Source organism: Notolepis coatsorum, assembly GCF_963971535.1.
Source record: "Notolepis coatsorum genome assembly, chromosome: 6".
NCBI lineage: Eukaryota > Metazoa > Chordata > Actinopteri > Aulopiformes > Paralepididae > Notolepis > Notolepis coatsorum.
This window is the reverse complement of record NC_140170.1, coordinates 159,321,065-159,339,943: the sequence shown is the minus strand read 5'-3', so window position 1 is coordinate 159,339,943 and position 18,879 is coordinate 159,321,065. Positions and strand designations below refer to the sequence as shown.

At 44.9% G+C, this 18,879-nt stretch overlaps 2 protein-coding genes across 5 annotated transcripts in view; both read left to right on the top strand.

Annotated features, from left to right (window-relative positions):
* The window catches only part of LOC311230247 (PHD finger protein 20-like), a gene marked incomplete at its 3' end in the record, with an annotated part of 65,169 nt that extends 60,334 nt beyond the window's left edge, over positions 1–4,835 (top strand). For 3 of the 4 annotated variants that reach the window (XM_084316461.1, XM_084316462.1, XM_084316460.1), the window contains one exon: positions 2,162–4,835. In XM_084316461.1, coding sequence (XP_084172587.1) covers positions 2,162–2,304 — 143 coding nt within the window. The remainder of the gene's footprint in view (positions 1–2,161) is intronic. The other variant, XM_084316463.1, reaches the window with a different exon arrangement.
* A 386-nt stretch (positions 4,836–5,221) lies between these two features.
* The window catches only part of ndrg3a (ndrg family member 3a), a 136,981-nt gene continuing 123,323 nt past the window's right edge, over positions 5,222–18,879 (top strand). The window contains exon 1 of the mRNA XM_084316478.1: positions 5,222–5,356. The gene's annotated coding sequence lies outside the window, so the exon portion shown is untranslated. The remainder of the gene's footprint in view (positions 5,357–18,879) is intronic.

Genomic DNA, 18,879 nt, shown 5'->3' with positions numbered 1-18,879 from the left:
TCTGATCAATATATCAACCCATACTACATAAAGCCGTTACTGACGATAAAGGAATTATAGACGACCCCTGCCCCCCCTTTCCTCCACGCATGATGAAGCATAATGTATACCGATCATATAGATTTGAATTTTTTAATATAGCGTGTATAGGAAAGAAACTGCAATCGATAATCTATCATATGCGTTTGGGCCTATAACTAGCGTTTTTGGATTTACAGCAGAAAAGCTTATAAACATACTTATATTCAAGAGGGTATTAACACAACAATGTATGAATGAAAAAATATAACGTTCCCTCATCCGGAACGATAGATAATCGATGTTGAATGGGCCATAGTAATGTCAATATAGCAATACAATTTAAAAAGTTATAGCCCTGCAAAGAAGGTAAACATCTCTATAGGCTTTCAATGGTGGCAGACTGGCTATATTGATGGATATAACCCATGGCGGACAATGTGTTAAAGTGGTGTACAGAGACAAAATGTGTCAATGTCCAGATTGACTGTACATTCTTTTGCATGTATGCCTTTAAAATGGCTGACAAAAGAACATGTGATAATGTTAAGATGCAAAAGAGGATTAGTTTGATGCCTGAGAGCTAGAAAGCTGCTGTGTTTCCATTACAATAGGAGATTACCCATTGTACACTGGGAATGGACCTCTCCCATCTGTTCCAGACAATGTTAAATCTGGTGTGGTCATGTTCTACAGCCAATCACAGCCTTCCCTGTCACAATTAATTAAACAAAAGAAGACCTAAATGTGAGAGATTACCGTTAATTGTTCTAATGGTGCACAACTGTTAATTGTTCCGATGGTCTGCCATGGGCTAGATTAGATTCAAATGTATTGTCATTATACAGCAAAAGTACAGTACAACGGAAAGAAGCATCCAACCAGAGTGCAAATGTAGCAGTAAAGTGCAACAGCAATATACAATGTACAAGTGGTTAAACTGGGTACAGAATATACAAATTAGAACTACTGAGTGTAGTGCTGATCAGATGTATGTACAGAGTTGTAGTATAACAAATAAAGAAGAGTATGACTACAGCATTATATGGTGTATATATACAGCTCACTCACTCATACACATGTTTTAGGATGGAGGTTTTATAGGACACATGTGTAGGTCATTTAGATGCTTCTAGCTACACCTTTCTCTGCATCTCCATAAATCATCACCTCCATCGTCATTATTCACATTATCCCGATTTTCAATTGCCAAGATATTAATAACACAAAAGCTGCCCCCAGGCACTAAGAAGCTCTCTGTAACCAGGGGCACACTTGAGACAAAGACTTGAGACTCGACTTGCAGAAAATTACTTGTGAGCATCTCTGACACAATGTAGGGATGGTATCCTGCATGCGTGAGTAGCAGCTATCGGCCTTAGCCTTAGTCTAGTAGTTTGTAGGCCTGCTAGCATTAGCTTAGAATTAGCTTAGCAGGTGTAACCTCTTACTTCCACATTGATGCCACAGACTGGCCGCGCCCTACAGTACACATAGTTGTGCCCATGGGTCTGGACAGTTTTCTGCTTGTTAATTATTGTCTGATATATATTGATGACCGGGAATCTAAATGTGATGGTATTGCTTCGATACTATCAAGCATCGGAAAAGGCTGCGGTATAGAAATTTGGTATCGAATGACACGATGTCATTCGATACCAAATTCAGATGCCCAAGTAGTTGATCTCATCTGTGTCAGTGAGCCAATCAGCATGTTTGTTCCGAGACATCTCTTCTGTTCAACCACAATCCAAAACTGTGCAAAATGTAACAACGCCTCCAATCGTCTCACACAAGTGACGCAAATAAAATTGCAGAATTTAAAACCTTGATCTCCAACCTTTGTCAATCAAGTTGTACGTGTTTTTAATTGATTTGTTATGCTTACTTTTGTCTCACCTTGTTGTCTTATTGTTATGATTTTATATGCTGTGTTAATTTCTATCCCCTTTCTTTGCTTATTTCTGTATGTACACTCAACATGACTGTGAATGAGGGAAACCTCGGTAGCCTTTCGAGTTTAAATAAAGGTTTCTGTATTGGGACATTTTCAAATGACACCCAGCTCTACCGAGAGGGCTCAATATGAACACACACGCGGGTTCCTTTCTGTTTTAACTCTGCTCCGTCTCTCTCCCCTCAGTGCTGGAGAGTTGGCTGGACTACAGCGGGGAGCTGGAGCCTCCAGAGCCTCTGGCCCGCCTGCCTCAGCTCAAACACCGCATGAAGCAGCTGCTCACAGAACTGAACAAGGTGCAGCAGCTCTCCCTCTGCTGCTCCACATGAGGGTGCCGGAGAGCAGCCCTGGTACAGGAGTCAACCACACGGGGGAGAGAGAGAGAGAGAGAGAGGGAGAGAGACGCACACGGACAATGCAGAGAGAGTGAGGGGAGAGACGGAGTGGCTTACTCGCTGATGGAGGATAGTAAAATGCCAATGCACATAGTTTTTCACAAGAGTTTCTCTTGACATGCAGGGTTCCTACAGAGGTCTGGAATGTATGGAGGGGAAGGATTTCCACGAGTTTCAGGTGTTTAAAAAAAAATATGGGAAAACACGCAAATAAAATAATTTGGGGGAAAAAGAAAAAAAGCCTGGATATTCACAAAAAAGATTTAAAGGGGAACTATCTTATAAATGGCCTTTTTCAGTGTTTAGCATTGTTTCATAGCTATGTGGACTTATATTAATAGGATATATGTCTCTAATTCTCATATTGGCGCATTCTTCCAATTCTCCTCTCACAATATTCACCCTCACTGAACTGAGTCATCTGAAAATGTGATGATTTGTGATGTCAGAGAGACTCAGCTGCATGATAATGTGGCAGATGCCACCAGGCCACACAGTGGTTTAGGAGCCCAGGCTGCTGCCCAGCCTCAAAACGGCTCGAGATCTTGAGGTAGAAAAATGCTGTTTTTGAGAACTTGATTAGAAATACAAAACAATGAATTAAAAAAATTATAATTACAGAGGTGTTCCATAAACTCACAGGAATTGTGTAAAAGTGCCCAAATAGTGAAAGAAATAGTAAAATAGTTCCCCTTTAATTGCTTGTTAGTACGATACAGACCGTATACACCCACAGAGTATTTGGAATACTATCGGCCTAATAGTCAAATGGTGTTTCAAAATTGTTGTGATCATGTCTACAAATTTAAATAAGTTAGGGAAATATTAAACGGAAGGAACTTTGTTGGGAGTGACATCTGGATGAAATGCAAAAGAGTTTTTCTCTTGACTTAACCCTTTCACTACCACAGATTACAGAAGGTTAACCTTTCACTACCACACTGCAGACGGTTGTGTGGTAGTGCAGTGGTAAAAGGGTTAACCTTCTGTAGTGTGGTAGTGGACGGGTTAATCATTTGTAGTGTGGTAGTGAAAGGGTTAAAGTCAGCTGCCGTTTGTCTTTTTGTTTTTTTAACGTTGGTGTTGGTGATTATAACGCTTAAGTGATCATAATGAATAAATAAATAAATATCCATATCCAACTAGGGAAAAATAAGAATCGTATATCAGGAGCAAACACAAAAATAACCTCATAATATGCCGGGGGGAGGGGTGGGGGGGGGGGGGGTACTTTAGGGTCCCGGGTTCCCAACGCAACTTAAAACCATACGAATGCCTTTTTTGTCTTGCGCTGCTGTCTTGAGGTCAACCCCCCTTTTTATCTCGATGCACAGTGCTTTACAATGAGAAAGAGAAGAATAAAGCTTTATATTCAAAGATCTCACAACTCAAACTCTGAACCGATTGACATTATCCTTATGGCCTCTTTGCAACAGTCATCGATTGACCTCGATCTCGAGCCCTGCCCTTCTCTTATCGGATCTTCCCGATTGCGACCATCTGAAGCGACGGTTGTGATTGGAGGATGGAGAAGAGGGCGGGGCTCTTGATGGGTCAATTCCATTCTTCAACCTATATCCCTGTTTCGTTTAACTATTTAATAGCACGTCATTCTCCATCGTCTTTGTTTCATCGTGTCATTTCATACATAGTCAAAGCTTGTATGTTTGCCGTTAATGTGGACGGAGCATAACTTGAAGGCATAATCTTTGAAATAATGGCACTGTACAAGTAATGACTTGGGTAAGATTTCTTTCTGTCGTTTTGTTTAAAATGATACAGGACCACCCCATAGTGGCTCGACGGTTGGTTTCATTTTACACTGTGAAGTTATTTTTGTCCGGAATCAAAAGGCGTGTATATTTTCAGCTGTAAAGGACGATGACAAGAGTGAGATTGTTTTTTTTGTTTGTTTGTCATTTTCATGTTTCAATGGTTCTGTTTGTTGAGCTTCTCTCAGTCGCGAGAGAGAATCTCGTCTGTATCTATTCTCAGTTAATCTTAAATGTTTTGTCGTATATGGTATCCCTTATTCCCATTGTTGCTCTTGCATTTTTCGCTTGTTGCACTTGACCTATGAGTCGCTGATACCGTCTGTGGGGTTTTATGTTATTAAATCCAGCATCTTGTGCTCTTCGTCTGTGACAAAAATACTCCTTGGTTGATTTGTATGTTAAAAAAAATTATTTGAAGAAAAAAAAAATTCCTCTTGATTTTGTTTCATGTTTATTTGCAATATTTTGTATTCTTTGTAAATACATCATTCAGAAAATGTGCTATTCTCGGGATCTTTGTATTGAAAATATTTTAAACATTCTTCCTCCAAAAGAAATTTCAATAAAATTACAACAAAAAAAAAAGTATATTGTATGCTACTGTACTGTATGTGTCCAGCTTAGAAAACACGGGGAAATATTGAAACAATGCAAACAGAACTGCTGGTACATGAATAAACTTATCTTTCATTGTTATTAATAGTACTTGTGTTCAGTTGTCTTATTTGTGTCGTTAGTTTAGAGGCTGCCTCCTGTAATAATATTAATAACCATCTGGAGAATGGTCCTGCTGATCCTCTGCTTTGTACAGCTGGAAATACCATTTAGAATCGAGTCAAAGGTCGCGTCTAGTTCGATGTAACGTATGTTGTGCTTTTTTTTGCACAGCTTGATTGCAAATAGAGAATTGGGTCAACCTTGTGGGTGATAGGGACGCAGCAAATGCCCCCCCCCCCCCCGCCGTGTTCATCCTCTTGGGGGCGTGTCGGGATGGATGTGTCCAGCTCCTCTATTGGCTGCTCGGCTTGTCCTCCGTCATGTCTAGAGTGTAGCTCCGCCCACAGAGGGACATGAAACACTAGTGGAGAGGAAGCGGCAGCAGCAGGAAGAACAAGCTTTATTATTAACTATCACACCAGTTATCACTTCACTGAAACCTCGAGAGCAACTGCTTGGAACCAAACGGGATATTTTCAGTTTAATCGAGGCCGGTAAGTGTGAATTTACGTTATGTTTTTGACGCGGTGTTTTTATTCTTTTTACCAATTAATTAAGAGATGCGTGCGATGCCCCACAGGAGAGGATGATCCACGCACGGCTCCCCGTCCTGTTCGCGTTGCTCGTTGTGTGAATAATTTATTATTATGCGAATCGAAACGTTAGCCTCGGATCGAACACGTCGACATTACAAACAAACGACGAGCCCGGCTTTGATAAGCGGTTGATGCTGCTGCTAGATCACACGCGGTCATCGGCGTTTTATTGAGAGAGAGAGGAGGGGGGGGCAGGTTTTTTTTGGCCAAGCTGCGAAGCCGCAAGAAGTCGTCATAATTATGACGTTAAAAGTTGTTTATAAACCTATCGCTAACCGTAATCACTCCCACTACCTAACGATTACACATGCATGTCCACATGCTCCGGGTGTGATCACGGTGCCGTCAGGCCGGACGGCGGCACCAACAGGCGGGCTGCCAGGAGGCGGAGGACCGCAGCTCACATGGAGTTCCACTGAAATGGATTGAGTTCGTTGGCTCTCCTTCGCCGTGTGGTGCGACACAGCAGCCAATTCGCTCACCGTCTCAATTCCCAGTGCAGTAGTTTGGTTTTGTTCATCTATTTTAGTTGTTTCCTTCTAGTTCTACCTTCCTCAGAAACCACTTGGCCCTGTTGTCCAGCAGCAGGCCTCACTCACGCAGCTCAACGCAGGTTATTATCATCCCAAGTTTAGGAAACACCAGCGTGTTGATCCATCCGGTCATAGTTTGTACCCCCTCTCTCTCTCTCTCGCAATCGCTAAGGTGTTCTAGTTGGTTTTGTACATTTATATTATATACAACTATGATCACGTAGATACGTCTTCTTGGTAAAAATCATCACTGTAGCTCATAGATAGACGGTGTGTCCTACGGAGAGAGATCAGCATGACAGATGACTTTGTCACTAGTCGCCCCATACCGTGCGAAGGTCACGCCGGCTGGAGTCGGTGGGACGGGGCATGAAGACAGTGATGAAGCCCCCCCGGCCCCCCCCCCTTATGACCTCCAAGGAGTCACACGATCCGGCGCTGACCTGGTGTTTGTTGTCATTCACAACACGTATTCTAAAGGCTGTGGTGGAAGCTATCGAGGCTCAACTGAAGTAGCCTAGTAGTAAGGGCTTGCTGCCATAGAGAGGTGACACACACAGTTAGTAATTATTATCAGAACATGTAACTAGTGGGAGTGTCACAAGTTGTTGATTAAGCCAGTTGGCCCGAGTTCTACTTCAAAAGAGACTTTTCCAGAAGACTCTTTGTGTTTTGTTGTTTAGTGCAGGCCAGGGTGGTACCAGTCAAGATGGACCACATCTCTATTTTGAATCACAGAAAAGGGAGTTCTTGCACATTTCACGTTACCTAATCTCATACATTTTTATATTAGAGGTAGGGCCGGCCTATGGTATTTAAATTATTATTATTCATTTACATTTAGTCATTTAGCTGACGCTTTTATCCAAAGCGACTTACAAGTTCTGTACGACAAGTCATCAGGAAGGGCACAACTATCAGCTCAGCTCAGGAACAATGTTCATCTAAGTGTTGGAGTGCTACAGTGTAGGTTAGTATATATATTCAAACAAATTACCATATGAATCTGGCTATATATCATTAAATGGTGCATTTATATAGCAGCTTTTATCCAAAAGGCTCTTAACGTTTTTTGTTCCTCACATTCACATATTCATACACCGATGGCAGAGGCAACCGTGCAAGGTTCCAGCCTGCTCATCGGGAGCAATTGGGGATTAAGTGTCTTACTCAAGGACACGCTGCCCGGGGAGGAGCGGGAATCGAACCAGGAATCTTCCGATTACCAGATGACCGCTCACCTCCTGAGCCACTGTCATTATGTAAAGAATATGTTGGAGTGATGGGGGAAATCCATCGACAGACGGTGTGTACATCCTGGTGATGCACAATATTTACACTACAACTGATTTGGATTGACTTGCCCCGTAGTCCAAGGTTATTTAATATTTATGCTGGTGACGAGCTGACGCGGGTTAGATTGGCAGTAGACAAGAACGTCCCTCCATCACAAGATCTGCTGTGGTTATTGTGCCGGGTTTCATTTTCCGTCTGTGGTGGCCTGGGCCTGTCTCATATCGTCTTTGGCTGCCACACAAGTCATTATTTGTATGGGCAAACAACGCATACAACGCTACATTTGCATATTGCTTTAGAACTATGACCTCCGCACAGAATAGACATGGAATCCCGGAGATTGAGTCTTGCTTCAGAGCTTTTCTAAAGGGATGAATGTCGGGAATAGTTCTCACTGGGGAGATGAAGGCTGTAATTAAGTCCTGCTGCTGACAGCCAGCCGGCTTCGCCTCCACTATTATCACCTAAGCATCAGCGCCTCTCTCTGTCCGTCAGATCTGGAGGGTAGAACAACAGTGTAAGCAAGGAACCAGACGTCTGACTCGACTTCTTTCGCGCTTACAAAGACACCTCTGGTGTCAGCAGCACGCCGCCAACTGATATTGCTTTTCCATGGTCTTGTCTGCGATTTCATTTGTTCCCACAGAGGGCCGTTGTACCAAAACAAACTTGCAGGGTCTTATCGTGCTTTGGTGAGAAAAATAAATCAAGTCATGAACCGTCTGGTTGGCTGTAGTATTGTACAGTGGCTCAGGAGGTAGAGCGGCCGTCTGGTAATCGGAAGGTTCCCGGTTCGATTCCCAGGCAGTGTGTCGAAGTGTCCTTGAGCAAGACATTTAACCCCTAACTGCTCCCGATGAGCAGGTTGGCACCTTGCATGGTTGCCTCTGCCGTGAATGTATGGGTGCATGTGAGGCACAAAATTGTAAAGCGCTTTGGATAAAAGCTGTTATATAAATGCAGTAATGCACCATTTCAATCTACAGCTTTGCTCTCTCCTGGAGCCAGTGGTAGATGGTGGATAATAGTGGATACGCACAGCTTCCTCTGGGTATCTTACAGATTAGGCTATAATCAGCATTTGCCTTTTTGAAATGGTGCGTTTGTTCACAGTATCTGCCTCCACTCTGCAATATAATCCACCTCTTCAGCTACTGCCACCGCTATTATTGTTTCATTTTCAAAAAACACAATTTGACACACCATTATAGTCTCTTTAGTAAAAAAAAAAGCCTTAAAACAGTGAAGTGAAAAATGTGATACCAGCCGTCACGTATTGAATGATTCAACATTGTGAGGGCAGGTAGGTACTGCTACGTCGTTCATCCCTCAGGAGTGCCTCGATAACCACTGTGTCTCGTTGCTACAGTAGGTAGGTATAGGTTCATCCCTCAGGAGGGCCTTTATTAATCACTGTACTCTGTGGTTTACTAGGTAGGTTGGTAGGTCCGTCCCTCAGAAGGAGTGCCTCTATAACCACTGCTCTGTGGGCAGGGGTGTACAGTGCGACATATATCTCGCACGTGCTACAGCAACAGCGGTCTGTGCGATGGATGGATTTACTTCAGTAGCACTGGTGCGATAGGGATTCGGTTCATATAGATACTCTTATTTTGAAAATCCTGTAGCGGGTCTCATTTCTGCCCACGCGCAGCTCCAGCTAGGCTCCGAAAGCTAGCAACGTTCAGGTGCATATGATAATCTTATTTTGAAAAAACTCTTGTGACAACTCGACGAGTCATATCCGCCCTATCCGTGCGCCTTCTGCAAGCAGAGCAGCGCGTTGGTCGGTTGGTGCTGCGTTAACACAGCAGTGCGCCTACACGTCCCGAAATAAGTCCGTGGTGTTTTTTTCTTCTCGCAACGGGTCAAATGCATCTACATGCTTTGCACCGTCGCCATTCCTTTATGCGCACATCGCCCGAAATTAACGTTTATGTACCATTACAATCACTACAACGTTAGCAAGCTAACAAGCTAATCCTGATCACAGGCAGAGCCAGCAGACACAGTGTGGAAAGGGAAATTTCTTTATTTATCGAGAACTTTATTTAACAGATTGCAGAATGGGTACAGTACAGTATGGCTCAATACACACAATTGTTAAGGGGATGCAGACCTGAGAAAGACGTTTGTCTTGTTTACATCAGGGTCCCCCATTGTGTGTGTGTGTGTCCCAACCGACCCCACTTCTATGTTTCAATAAATTATTTGCATTTAAAACTATTAACGCTGACTCATTCCTTCAGTCCACTCAAAATTATGCTAATATTCCTTATGTTGTTTATGATATTAATTGAAAATAGCATATGAGAGTATCATAGTAATAATAACACATGGCGATATACTAAATGACAGCCAAACATGGCACTGCAACTAAATAACACAAATACAATAGGCACATTTGTGACTGTTACAAATATAACAAGTTTTATACTTGTGCTACAAGATTTTGGCCTGTGCTACAAAACTATCAACCTCTGTAGCACCAGTGCTATGTGCAAAAAAAGTTAACGTACAGCCCTGTCTGTGGGTTGCTACTAGGTAGGTATAGGTATAGGTTCGTCCCTCCGAAGGAGTGCCTCTATCACCACTGTGCTCTGTGGGTTACTAGGTAGGTAGGTTTGATCACTTCCTCAGTCACACAGTTGGCCAAGCTGCAAAGTCCGATTCCACATCCACACAGGATCAACAACTGCACAGGCCCATCCAGGCACCTGTAAAGTGCTGCTTGGCTAGCACACGTTACCAACTGCACCTCTCAGCACTTAAACTCATCCACTCAGCTACCACCACAGCACTGCTTTGAGCTCTGCTGCTGCTGCCGTTGCTGGTTTGTTTTGGGAACTGAATTGTGTCTGTAATTCAAGCTCTGCCAGGCCTAACGTCACAGCAACAAGCCTGGCACACGGCAGCCCGTACCATCTCGGGAGGGAAACGGCTGATGCCCGTGTTCCGGTATACCTTCCTAAATGTTCCCTGTAATCGCAACTGAATGGTGTACAGGGATGACTGTCCTATATGTGTGTCCTCCTCTCTCTGGTAATACGTGTGTAATGGCCGATTTTGTGTTTTGCTTAGGGGCTTGCCAGTACCACTTTCTTCCAGCCGATAATACAGATTCCCTGTACTTCAAACGTCAGCTGAATCCCAAGGAACCTACTTAATACTTTCCCTGAGCAAGACCATTCGTTTAGGGTCATTGGAGAGATAGATAATGAATTATTCACCATTGGAGCGTTCCAACATCCTGTTTTTGAAAAAGGCAAAAAAGGCTATTATTATTCTGTCATGTTCCTGTTGTTCCTGCATTTTTTTGTGATTGCGTGACCGTCACCGCTTATCTCTACTGCTGTCATGTACTGAACAGACCTCAGGCTGATGATACTGTGCCTCTGTGCTGCTGGACACCTGAGCCCTTTTTTAAAGCCACCAGAGAGGTCCGTATCGGGTCAACGGCAGTGTCCAGTCCACTCCAATCAGTTGGATCACACCTCTGCAGGGGGGGGAGGGGGCCTGGAGTGCTCTATCTGTCTCCATTTTCTTTATCCGCATCTGCAGTAATAGCATCAGAGAGGGAGAACAGGTGGCAGGCTTGTTGATCCAAAGGCAATGGAACCTGTCCAAGTTGGACCTCTGGACACGCCGCACTGTCCTTTACTGTCGCTATTAATTCACAACCAGGGGTCACTCGCGTAGCCGCTTCAACCCATACAAAGACCTGTAGAAAAAGAAGAAATCTTGTGTTTACTAAAAAGATTTAATTGTGTGTTGTCCACTAATTGGACAGAGCTAATGACGTGTCTGTCTCTATATTTTCTTTGGTTTGGATGGACCGAAAGTTCAGGCTCACATTCGGCTACAGATTCACACATTTGTCACAAGAATTCCTCAAGTTTGTTTTATTGGGGAATAATAATTCTTTACCATCTTCATTTCCTCTATAGATGATATATTTCTCTAAACCTCTTTGAAGAATCTCTTGGGGCTTTTGCAGCTCTGTGCATCCGTCCTTCCTCTAAACGGAGAGAAAGTACCAATCTTAGACAAATCCCCGTTGGTCATCATGGATATGAATAATACTATAGTATACACTCAACCTCCACCAATATATTATATATAATGTTGCGGGAGCGACAGTGGCTCAGGAGGTAGAGCGGTCGTCTGGTAATCGGAAGGTTCCCGGTTGCGTGAATATTTTCGGCAACCAACTTGTGTTTAGCGTTTCTCTGATTGGCCACTACGCCCATGTGACCGCAGCAGCGCGAGAGAGCTGCAGCGCGGAAATAGGCTGTCTATTGCCATTCTCTAAGACAAACTCTAACCTTAACCAGCTCCTTAACAGCGCCTAAACTTAACCCTTCTAACCATAACCAACTCCGAAACACTGCCTAACCTTAACCATAACCAACTCCGAAAGAATGCCTAACCATAACCAACTCCGAAAGAATATTGCCATTCTCTAAGACAAACTCTAACCTTAACCAGCTCCTTAACAGCGCCTAAACTTAACCCTTCTAACCATAACCAACTCCGAAACAAATTCAAACAATGCCTAACCTTTGTCCTTAACCAACTCCGAAACAATGCTTAAAGTAAACTTAACCGGCGAAAGAATGAATGCACGTTAAAAAAAAAAAAAAAAAAAAAATTGAAGGGAATCGAACTTGCCAGCAACGGACCGGAGGATCCACAGCAAGGCAGCGTTGCCTGTTGAGCTAGTTCTGGATAGTGAAAAAGGGGGGATTACTGCTACATAATGCTGCCGCGACGGAGCTGCCGCTCCGCTCTGCTGCTGCCGCGGGGGCGTGGCTAGATGCAAGTTGGTTGCCTTTAATATTTAGGCTTCCCGGTTCGATTTCCAGGCAGCGTGTCGAAGTGTCCTTGAGCAAGACACTTAAGTCGGCACCTTGCATGGTTGCCTCCGCTGTCGATGTGTGAGTGACTGGGTGAATGTGAGGCACAAAATTGTAAAACGCTTTGGATCAAAACGCTATATAAATGCACCATTTTCTAATTTAGATTAAAATCTAACCCATGTTGTGCGGTTGATTCTATGACGATGTTGCACAGTTATTTGGACCTGGCAGCCTTCTCAGTCTTCCTAGGCAACAGGACAGCCTGGGTGTTGGGCAGCACACCACCCTGAGCGATGGCCGCTCCACCCAGGAGTTTGTTCAGCTCCTTGCCATCATCGCACACGGCCAGCCGCAGGTGGGATGATATGATTCTTCTCGTTGTCGCGGGCAGCGTTTCCAGCCGACTCCCAACATCTCAACGGTCAGATATTCGACCACAGAAGTAGGGCTGTCTTAAATACTTCAAAGCTTCGTTCGATGGGCATGGGATTAGAATATGAAAATAAAATAATTTTTTTTTTTTTGTGTGTGCAAAATCAACTCTGCCTCTCTTTGTTAATTACAACAAGCAATGAGGTCGGACTCGGCACTGACAGATTTGTGTTCATTGTGCTGCTTTTATAAAGCCTCAAATGACTGCTTACAATATTTCATGAAAGCAAAGTGTTTCGTTTAGTTTGTCTAAGATTTAAAAAGGTTTAAACTTTACAGCACTGACAAAGTTGAACAAAGTGCTGTACAAGCCACAACATTAACAAAAATGTAAAACAAATTTAATTTTTTCTTTCTCGAAGCTTTGAATTAAAATCGAATCTCGGCCCCGAAGCTTCGAATTCCAAAAAAATATTCGAAGGTCAGCCCTACACAGCAGCCAGATAGCCAAATGTTGACACGATACCGATACCAGCCTAAGCATCGGGATACCGGTTATAAAACGATACCGCGGCAAAAACCTAAAGTAACATGGAAAATTCTTTATAAAATTCTTTTAATTAATAATATTCTGATGCTGTTGAAACTTATAATAATAATAGAATGATTGATACAGCTGCTGAGCTATATACTGTAGCTAATCTCCATTTGTTATGTGTTATTGCTCCACGCCACTGTTAGTGCTTGTGCCAGCACATGAGATAAGATTATATATATATATGCAGGGAACAAAATAACTGCACGCCATAAGCCAAATGCGTGTAGATTTACCCTCTGGCGGCTAAAAATAATAGTCTGCCCGCCAGCTGGCGTGTAGTTCATATTGATACTCTTATTTTTAAAATCTTGTGCGGGTCTCATTGCCGCCCCAAGCGCAGCTCCAGTCATAATATCTGGGCTCCGGCAGCTAGCAACGTTCAGGTTAATATGATACTCTTATTTTGAAAAACCCTCTAGCAACTCGGCGAGTCATATGATATCCGCCCACTCCGTGTTTCACTTTCTTGAAAACAGAGCAGCAGCGTCAACACAGCAGCGTTAACACAGCAGTGCGCCTACAGACGCGAAATAAGTCTGTGATGTTTTTTTTCTTCTCACAACGAGTCCAATGCAGCTACATGCTTTGCACCGTCGCCATTCCTTTATGCCCACATCGCCCGAAATGAACGTTTATGTACCATCACTACAACGTTACCGTAAGCTAACAAGCTAATCCTGATGATCAGACGAGGCAGAGCCACAGTGAACAGCACTGAGGAAAGGGAAATGGGGGCACTCTCCCCTTCCCTGTGTGTGTGTGTGTGTGCGTGCGTTTGGAAAGACGACGGAGTCACTAGTCAGGACTCAGGACAGGAGTATATTATAGTAAACTGAGGATTACTGAGTGAGGATGGACAGAATGTTGATATTCAAATATAAAAAAGTTTCGAGAGGAGTGGAAGTTTGAAGACGGACTACAATATGATGCAGGGGTGGTGAGTTGAAACAGTGTGTGTGTGTCCCGACCCCACTTCTATGTTTCAATAAATTATTTGCATTTAAAACTATTAACGCTGACTCATTCCTTCAGTCCACTCAAAATTATGCTAATATTCCTTATGTTGTTTATGATATTAATTGAAAATAGCATATGAGAGTATTATATGTAATAATAACACATGGCGATATACTAAAAAGCTATTTATAGTTTTTGGCTAGTAAAAAATCTGCCCGGCTGGTACTTTAAAAAATCTACCAGCCGAATGGCTGGTAGGGCCTAACAAAATTAATAGTTGGTTTCAGGTTGCCGACCGACCCTGCCGATTTAGGTGCGACCCAATATATTTTATGAGTTTTTAGAAATAATTATAAAAAAAAAGAAAAAATCATTTCTTTTATTATTTTTTATTTTTATTTTTTTTTAATAAAGTTTCATAGAAATCTTAGTCAAACATTTAGTATTATGGATATTAAACATGCTGGCAGAGTACATGCATCCATGTTGTTGTGAACATTTTAATTAAATAAAGAAATTCCCTATCCATAGTCGCCGTGGGAAAGAATAAAATAAAAAAATAAAATAAAATAAATTCCCTACCTACCCATGGCCAAACTGACAACCAACCTGAAACCAACTATTAATTTTGTTAGGCCTAAGTCAAAAAGTTAAGTTTGTTCCCTGTATATGTGTAAATCAATATCTTCTCTTTGAACAAAATAGGCTCAGGAATCAGGATTGTTAGCAATAGCAAATACACACACACATTGGTGCATTTTCTTTTTTTTTATTTCTTTTTTAGCATTTTTACAGCTTTTCTTGGTCACGCAGGACCGACAGAGGAGAGGGCGAACGGGAGGAGAGGTGGGGAGGACATGCGACAAATAACGTTGGGTGCTGGGATCGAACCCGGGTCGGCCGCGTAGGTGCGCGAGGCACTATGGTATGCGCCACGAGGGCGCCCCACATTGGTGCATTTATATAGTGCTTTTGAATTTTTGTTCCTCACATCTTACCCATTCACACACCGACAGCGGAGGCAACCATGCAAGGTGCTGCCAACCTGCTCATCGGGAGCAGTTAGGGGTTAAGTGTCTTGCTCAAGGACACTTCGACACGCTGCACAGGAGGAGCGGGAATAGAATTGGGAACGTTTCCGATTACCAGACTACTGCTCTAGCTCCTTAGCCACTGTAGCTTATAGCAGACTACCATCAGGCTATTATTCTAAAAGTATCAATACTAATAAAATTAGAACTGTTTTTAACAGCTAGGGATACTTCTTCTAGTATTTGGTGTATCATTCAACCCTACCGAGCGCTGGCTCCAACATGCTGACTGTAGTTGCCTTTGCGCAGATGTCCATGTGGCAAGCGGCCCGCGGGGATCTGAAGCCCAGCGTGAGATGAGTAGGTCTTGGCCTCAGCTCTGGCCTCTTCCGCTGGTTTCTAGTGGAGTGGTTCATTTAATCCTCCGTCTTTGGCACATCTGCAGGGCCAGGGACACGTCTGCAGGGCCAGGGACACGTCTGCAGGGCCAGGGACACGTCTGCAGGGCCAGGGACACGTCTGCAGGGCCAGGGACACGTCTGCAGGGCCAGGGACACGTCCTTGTGGGTGTCCCCAGGCTGTCTGCATATATTACTTGGGGCGACAGACAGTGGCTCGGGAGGTTCTTGGTTCAATTCCCGCTCTTCCTGGGCTGTATGTCGAAGTGTCTTAACTTCTAACTTTAACACTTAACCCCTAACCCCTAACTTCTCCCGACGAGCAGCTTGGCACCTTGCATGGTCGCCTGCACCAGTGTGTTGTGTGACTGAGTGAATGGGTCTAATGTGAGGAAAAAATTGTACATTTACTTGCACGACTCAGCAATTTGAACTGCATCTCCGACACAAACGGTCGTGAGTGGTTGCCGGTGCTTGTCTCTCAAAAAGGAAGTCGATTGGTCACGGTCAGTTTTCATCACTGACTGAACCCGCCCCCTCCCTCGTTCCAAAGCAGCGTCTACAACACGATTGGTATTGCGTCGAAGAGGCCGAAGCCAATCATAAGCAGGACGGCGTCGTATTCACTGGGTCTCCCGACTGTTATGATGACTTCATCCATGTCTCGTTTTAATGGCGCCGGTCGGGAACATGAAACTCCCATAGCGGTTGTAATTGCGGTTGTAATTGGGGTGACTCAATCCACGCTGAACCGAGGGGGGATACTTGACAAACGACCATCAAACGCTGGTTTTCCGAAGAGGACTGCACTCTTGGGGATTGGGTTTGTGCACGCGTCCCGTTTTGCGAGCAGTGTCACGCGTGTGTTGCGCGTTGTCTCTCGCTTATGAAGGAGATTTTGATGAAGCCGGCGCTCACGTTCCTACTCATGTCTCGTCTGTTGACCTTGCCCACCTGTAGGGTTCTGTATCAAATTAAGCTACACCTGCCCCTTTGCTCCGAGAACTTGTCTGTTCGCGGCGCCTGCATACCAAGTACGCCCTTGTTGGCTGGTAAGGCATCCTGAGATGTTCTGGAGTCGCTGTGTAGCACGGGGAGTGGCTGACTTTATGCAAATGACAGAAAAGGTCATTTTGTAGCTGAGCTCCGTGGAGGGATGTGAAGTGAAGGGCCCCTGTGTTGTCTCTCCCTCCCCCCCCCGCGGTTACCAAGGACACCGCCGAGCCTCCCGCAAGAATGGGAGGTGCCGGGACACATCTGTCTCCGTTTCCCCCTGGAAATGGAGCTGTCAAGTGATCAGCCTCGTTGACAGCCCCGAGCCAGTTTCCACTTAAGCCAGGTGTAATGAGCCCGTCCGCACCTTTTTCTCCTTTTCAAGTCTAGTGGCGCTGTCGAATGCTGTTTCTTGCCTCCCACAAGCCGGCTGCAATGTGGACTAAGTCATACATAGCACGAGTCCCCTCCGATACTCGAGGTAACAGCAGTCGCATCTTTTCACTTGCGCAGCGCGATCTTTCAGCGTCAGGGGTCTGCGCTTTGGAGGGGCACCGGCGCACCGCCCCCCATCGCTTCCTGATTCTACTGCGCAGGCGCACCAACCGACCTGTAGGAGTCGCTGTCCACAACGGACGACCAGCAATGTGGAGCGCTGGGCTCGAACAGGCGAACCCAGCGTCTCCAGTATTCGTGGTGAGCGCCTTGCCCACTGCACCACGTAGCCGCCCCCCGAATCCGGTACTTTAATGGTACTGACCGAATCACGTCTGTACTACCGAGCGAGTACCGATTCACGTGAGATCCACTGGTGCCACATTGCCAAAATGTTTAGAGACTAAAGTACAGTAAAAAGGTACCGTTGGGTATCGGTTCAAATGTGAACGGTACCCAACCCTAGTGTGAATGTTATGGAACCTGTGTCGGGTGTCTTTATCCAGCCCAGTGATCTCGCACGCAGTGGCCGGCCTCTCAGCTGACATTCAGGATTTAAACATGCATTCTGCCGCCACTCTTCTGCTTTGATTTCACCGCCTTGCGTTCTCTCTGTATCATTCTCTTTCCTTGTTTTCTAACCCAACATCCTCATCCAAGTGAAGAACAGTTTGGGCCGGGGACAGAGTACACAACTAATGCTTAGGGTTGGGTACCGAACCCGGTACTTTTAAGGGCCACATTTTGGTAGAATTTCGCTGACACGCAATTGTCACTTAATAATAGACTCTCTCTCTCTCTCTCTCAGCCTCTCCATTCTCCCACGTCCTACTCTCTGCACAAGTGAGCAGGGCTAGAGAGGAGTTCCCCGCAGACGGCTCGGAGGCGCAGCTAGCTTAGTGTAGCGGTGCGATGTTCAGCCAGGTAGTCTATTAGCGGCGCTGAGTGTCGGGCGGACAGGCCTGACCCATTCAGCCTTATTTATAGGTGGATGGCACCGGGAGGAGCCTGGCCAGGGGCGAGTTATTTAGCCAAGCTCACACCTCTCACCGGCCGCACCCATAGATCACCGCAGATTTATCGAGAGTCATCCGTCCGTTGTCATCCTCTTTGCAGTAGCATGTTTTTTGGCTGCACCCCCTCAAACCCCCCCCCATGCGTCTCTTATGAGGGCCTGTCTATGGGCGGGTGGTATTGATTTATTGATAATGCCTTGCGATGTCGCTGTCACCGTCCAAATTGTGGGAGAGCGTCTCCATTCTGTTATTTGCCCATTAATCATCATTTGGAGCTTCAGATTTACCTCAGAGAGGGGCGTCTTCAGAGGCAAAGGAAGTGAAAGAGCGCTATTCGTCTGCCTGCCTGTCTGCCTGGCCGGCATCATGGCCTGAATACACGGTACCCTGCTGAGACCCCTGCCACATTGAGGCTGGTGATTTGAGTCTATTGTCAAACCCCTCAATGTGGAAATGCCAAGAAATCAATGTGTCTCAGTCTCGGCAGAGAAAGGGAGAGAGGGAGGGAGACGTCTCTAACCATCAAATCCCACTCACCCACAAGACTCTCTCACCAGTGATATATAGCAGCAGCTCAGTGCTGGGATCATCACTCCATGACTTATACATGATGACCAAAATAGACCCTCTGCTGACTTGGATGCGGAAACATGGGAAGCCTGGCTCACATGGTGTCTCTACATCGTGCTGCGATCCCCTGCCTCAGCAATGCCATCGTCATCATCCATCATTCATAGCTGCCACTTATACCTCCTTGTTTGGTTCAACGTTTCAATCGCCTTTCTAGTTTTGCTCGACTGAGACATAGTCTTGCGAGTGGGAACATGCGCCGTGGTGGAGACTCACACGACTGCAGGGAGTTCTGCGGCCCAGGTGTCCTCGGTCGCTCCGAGACCAACGGTAACTGATCCATAACACAAATGTACGTATATC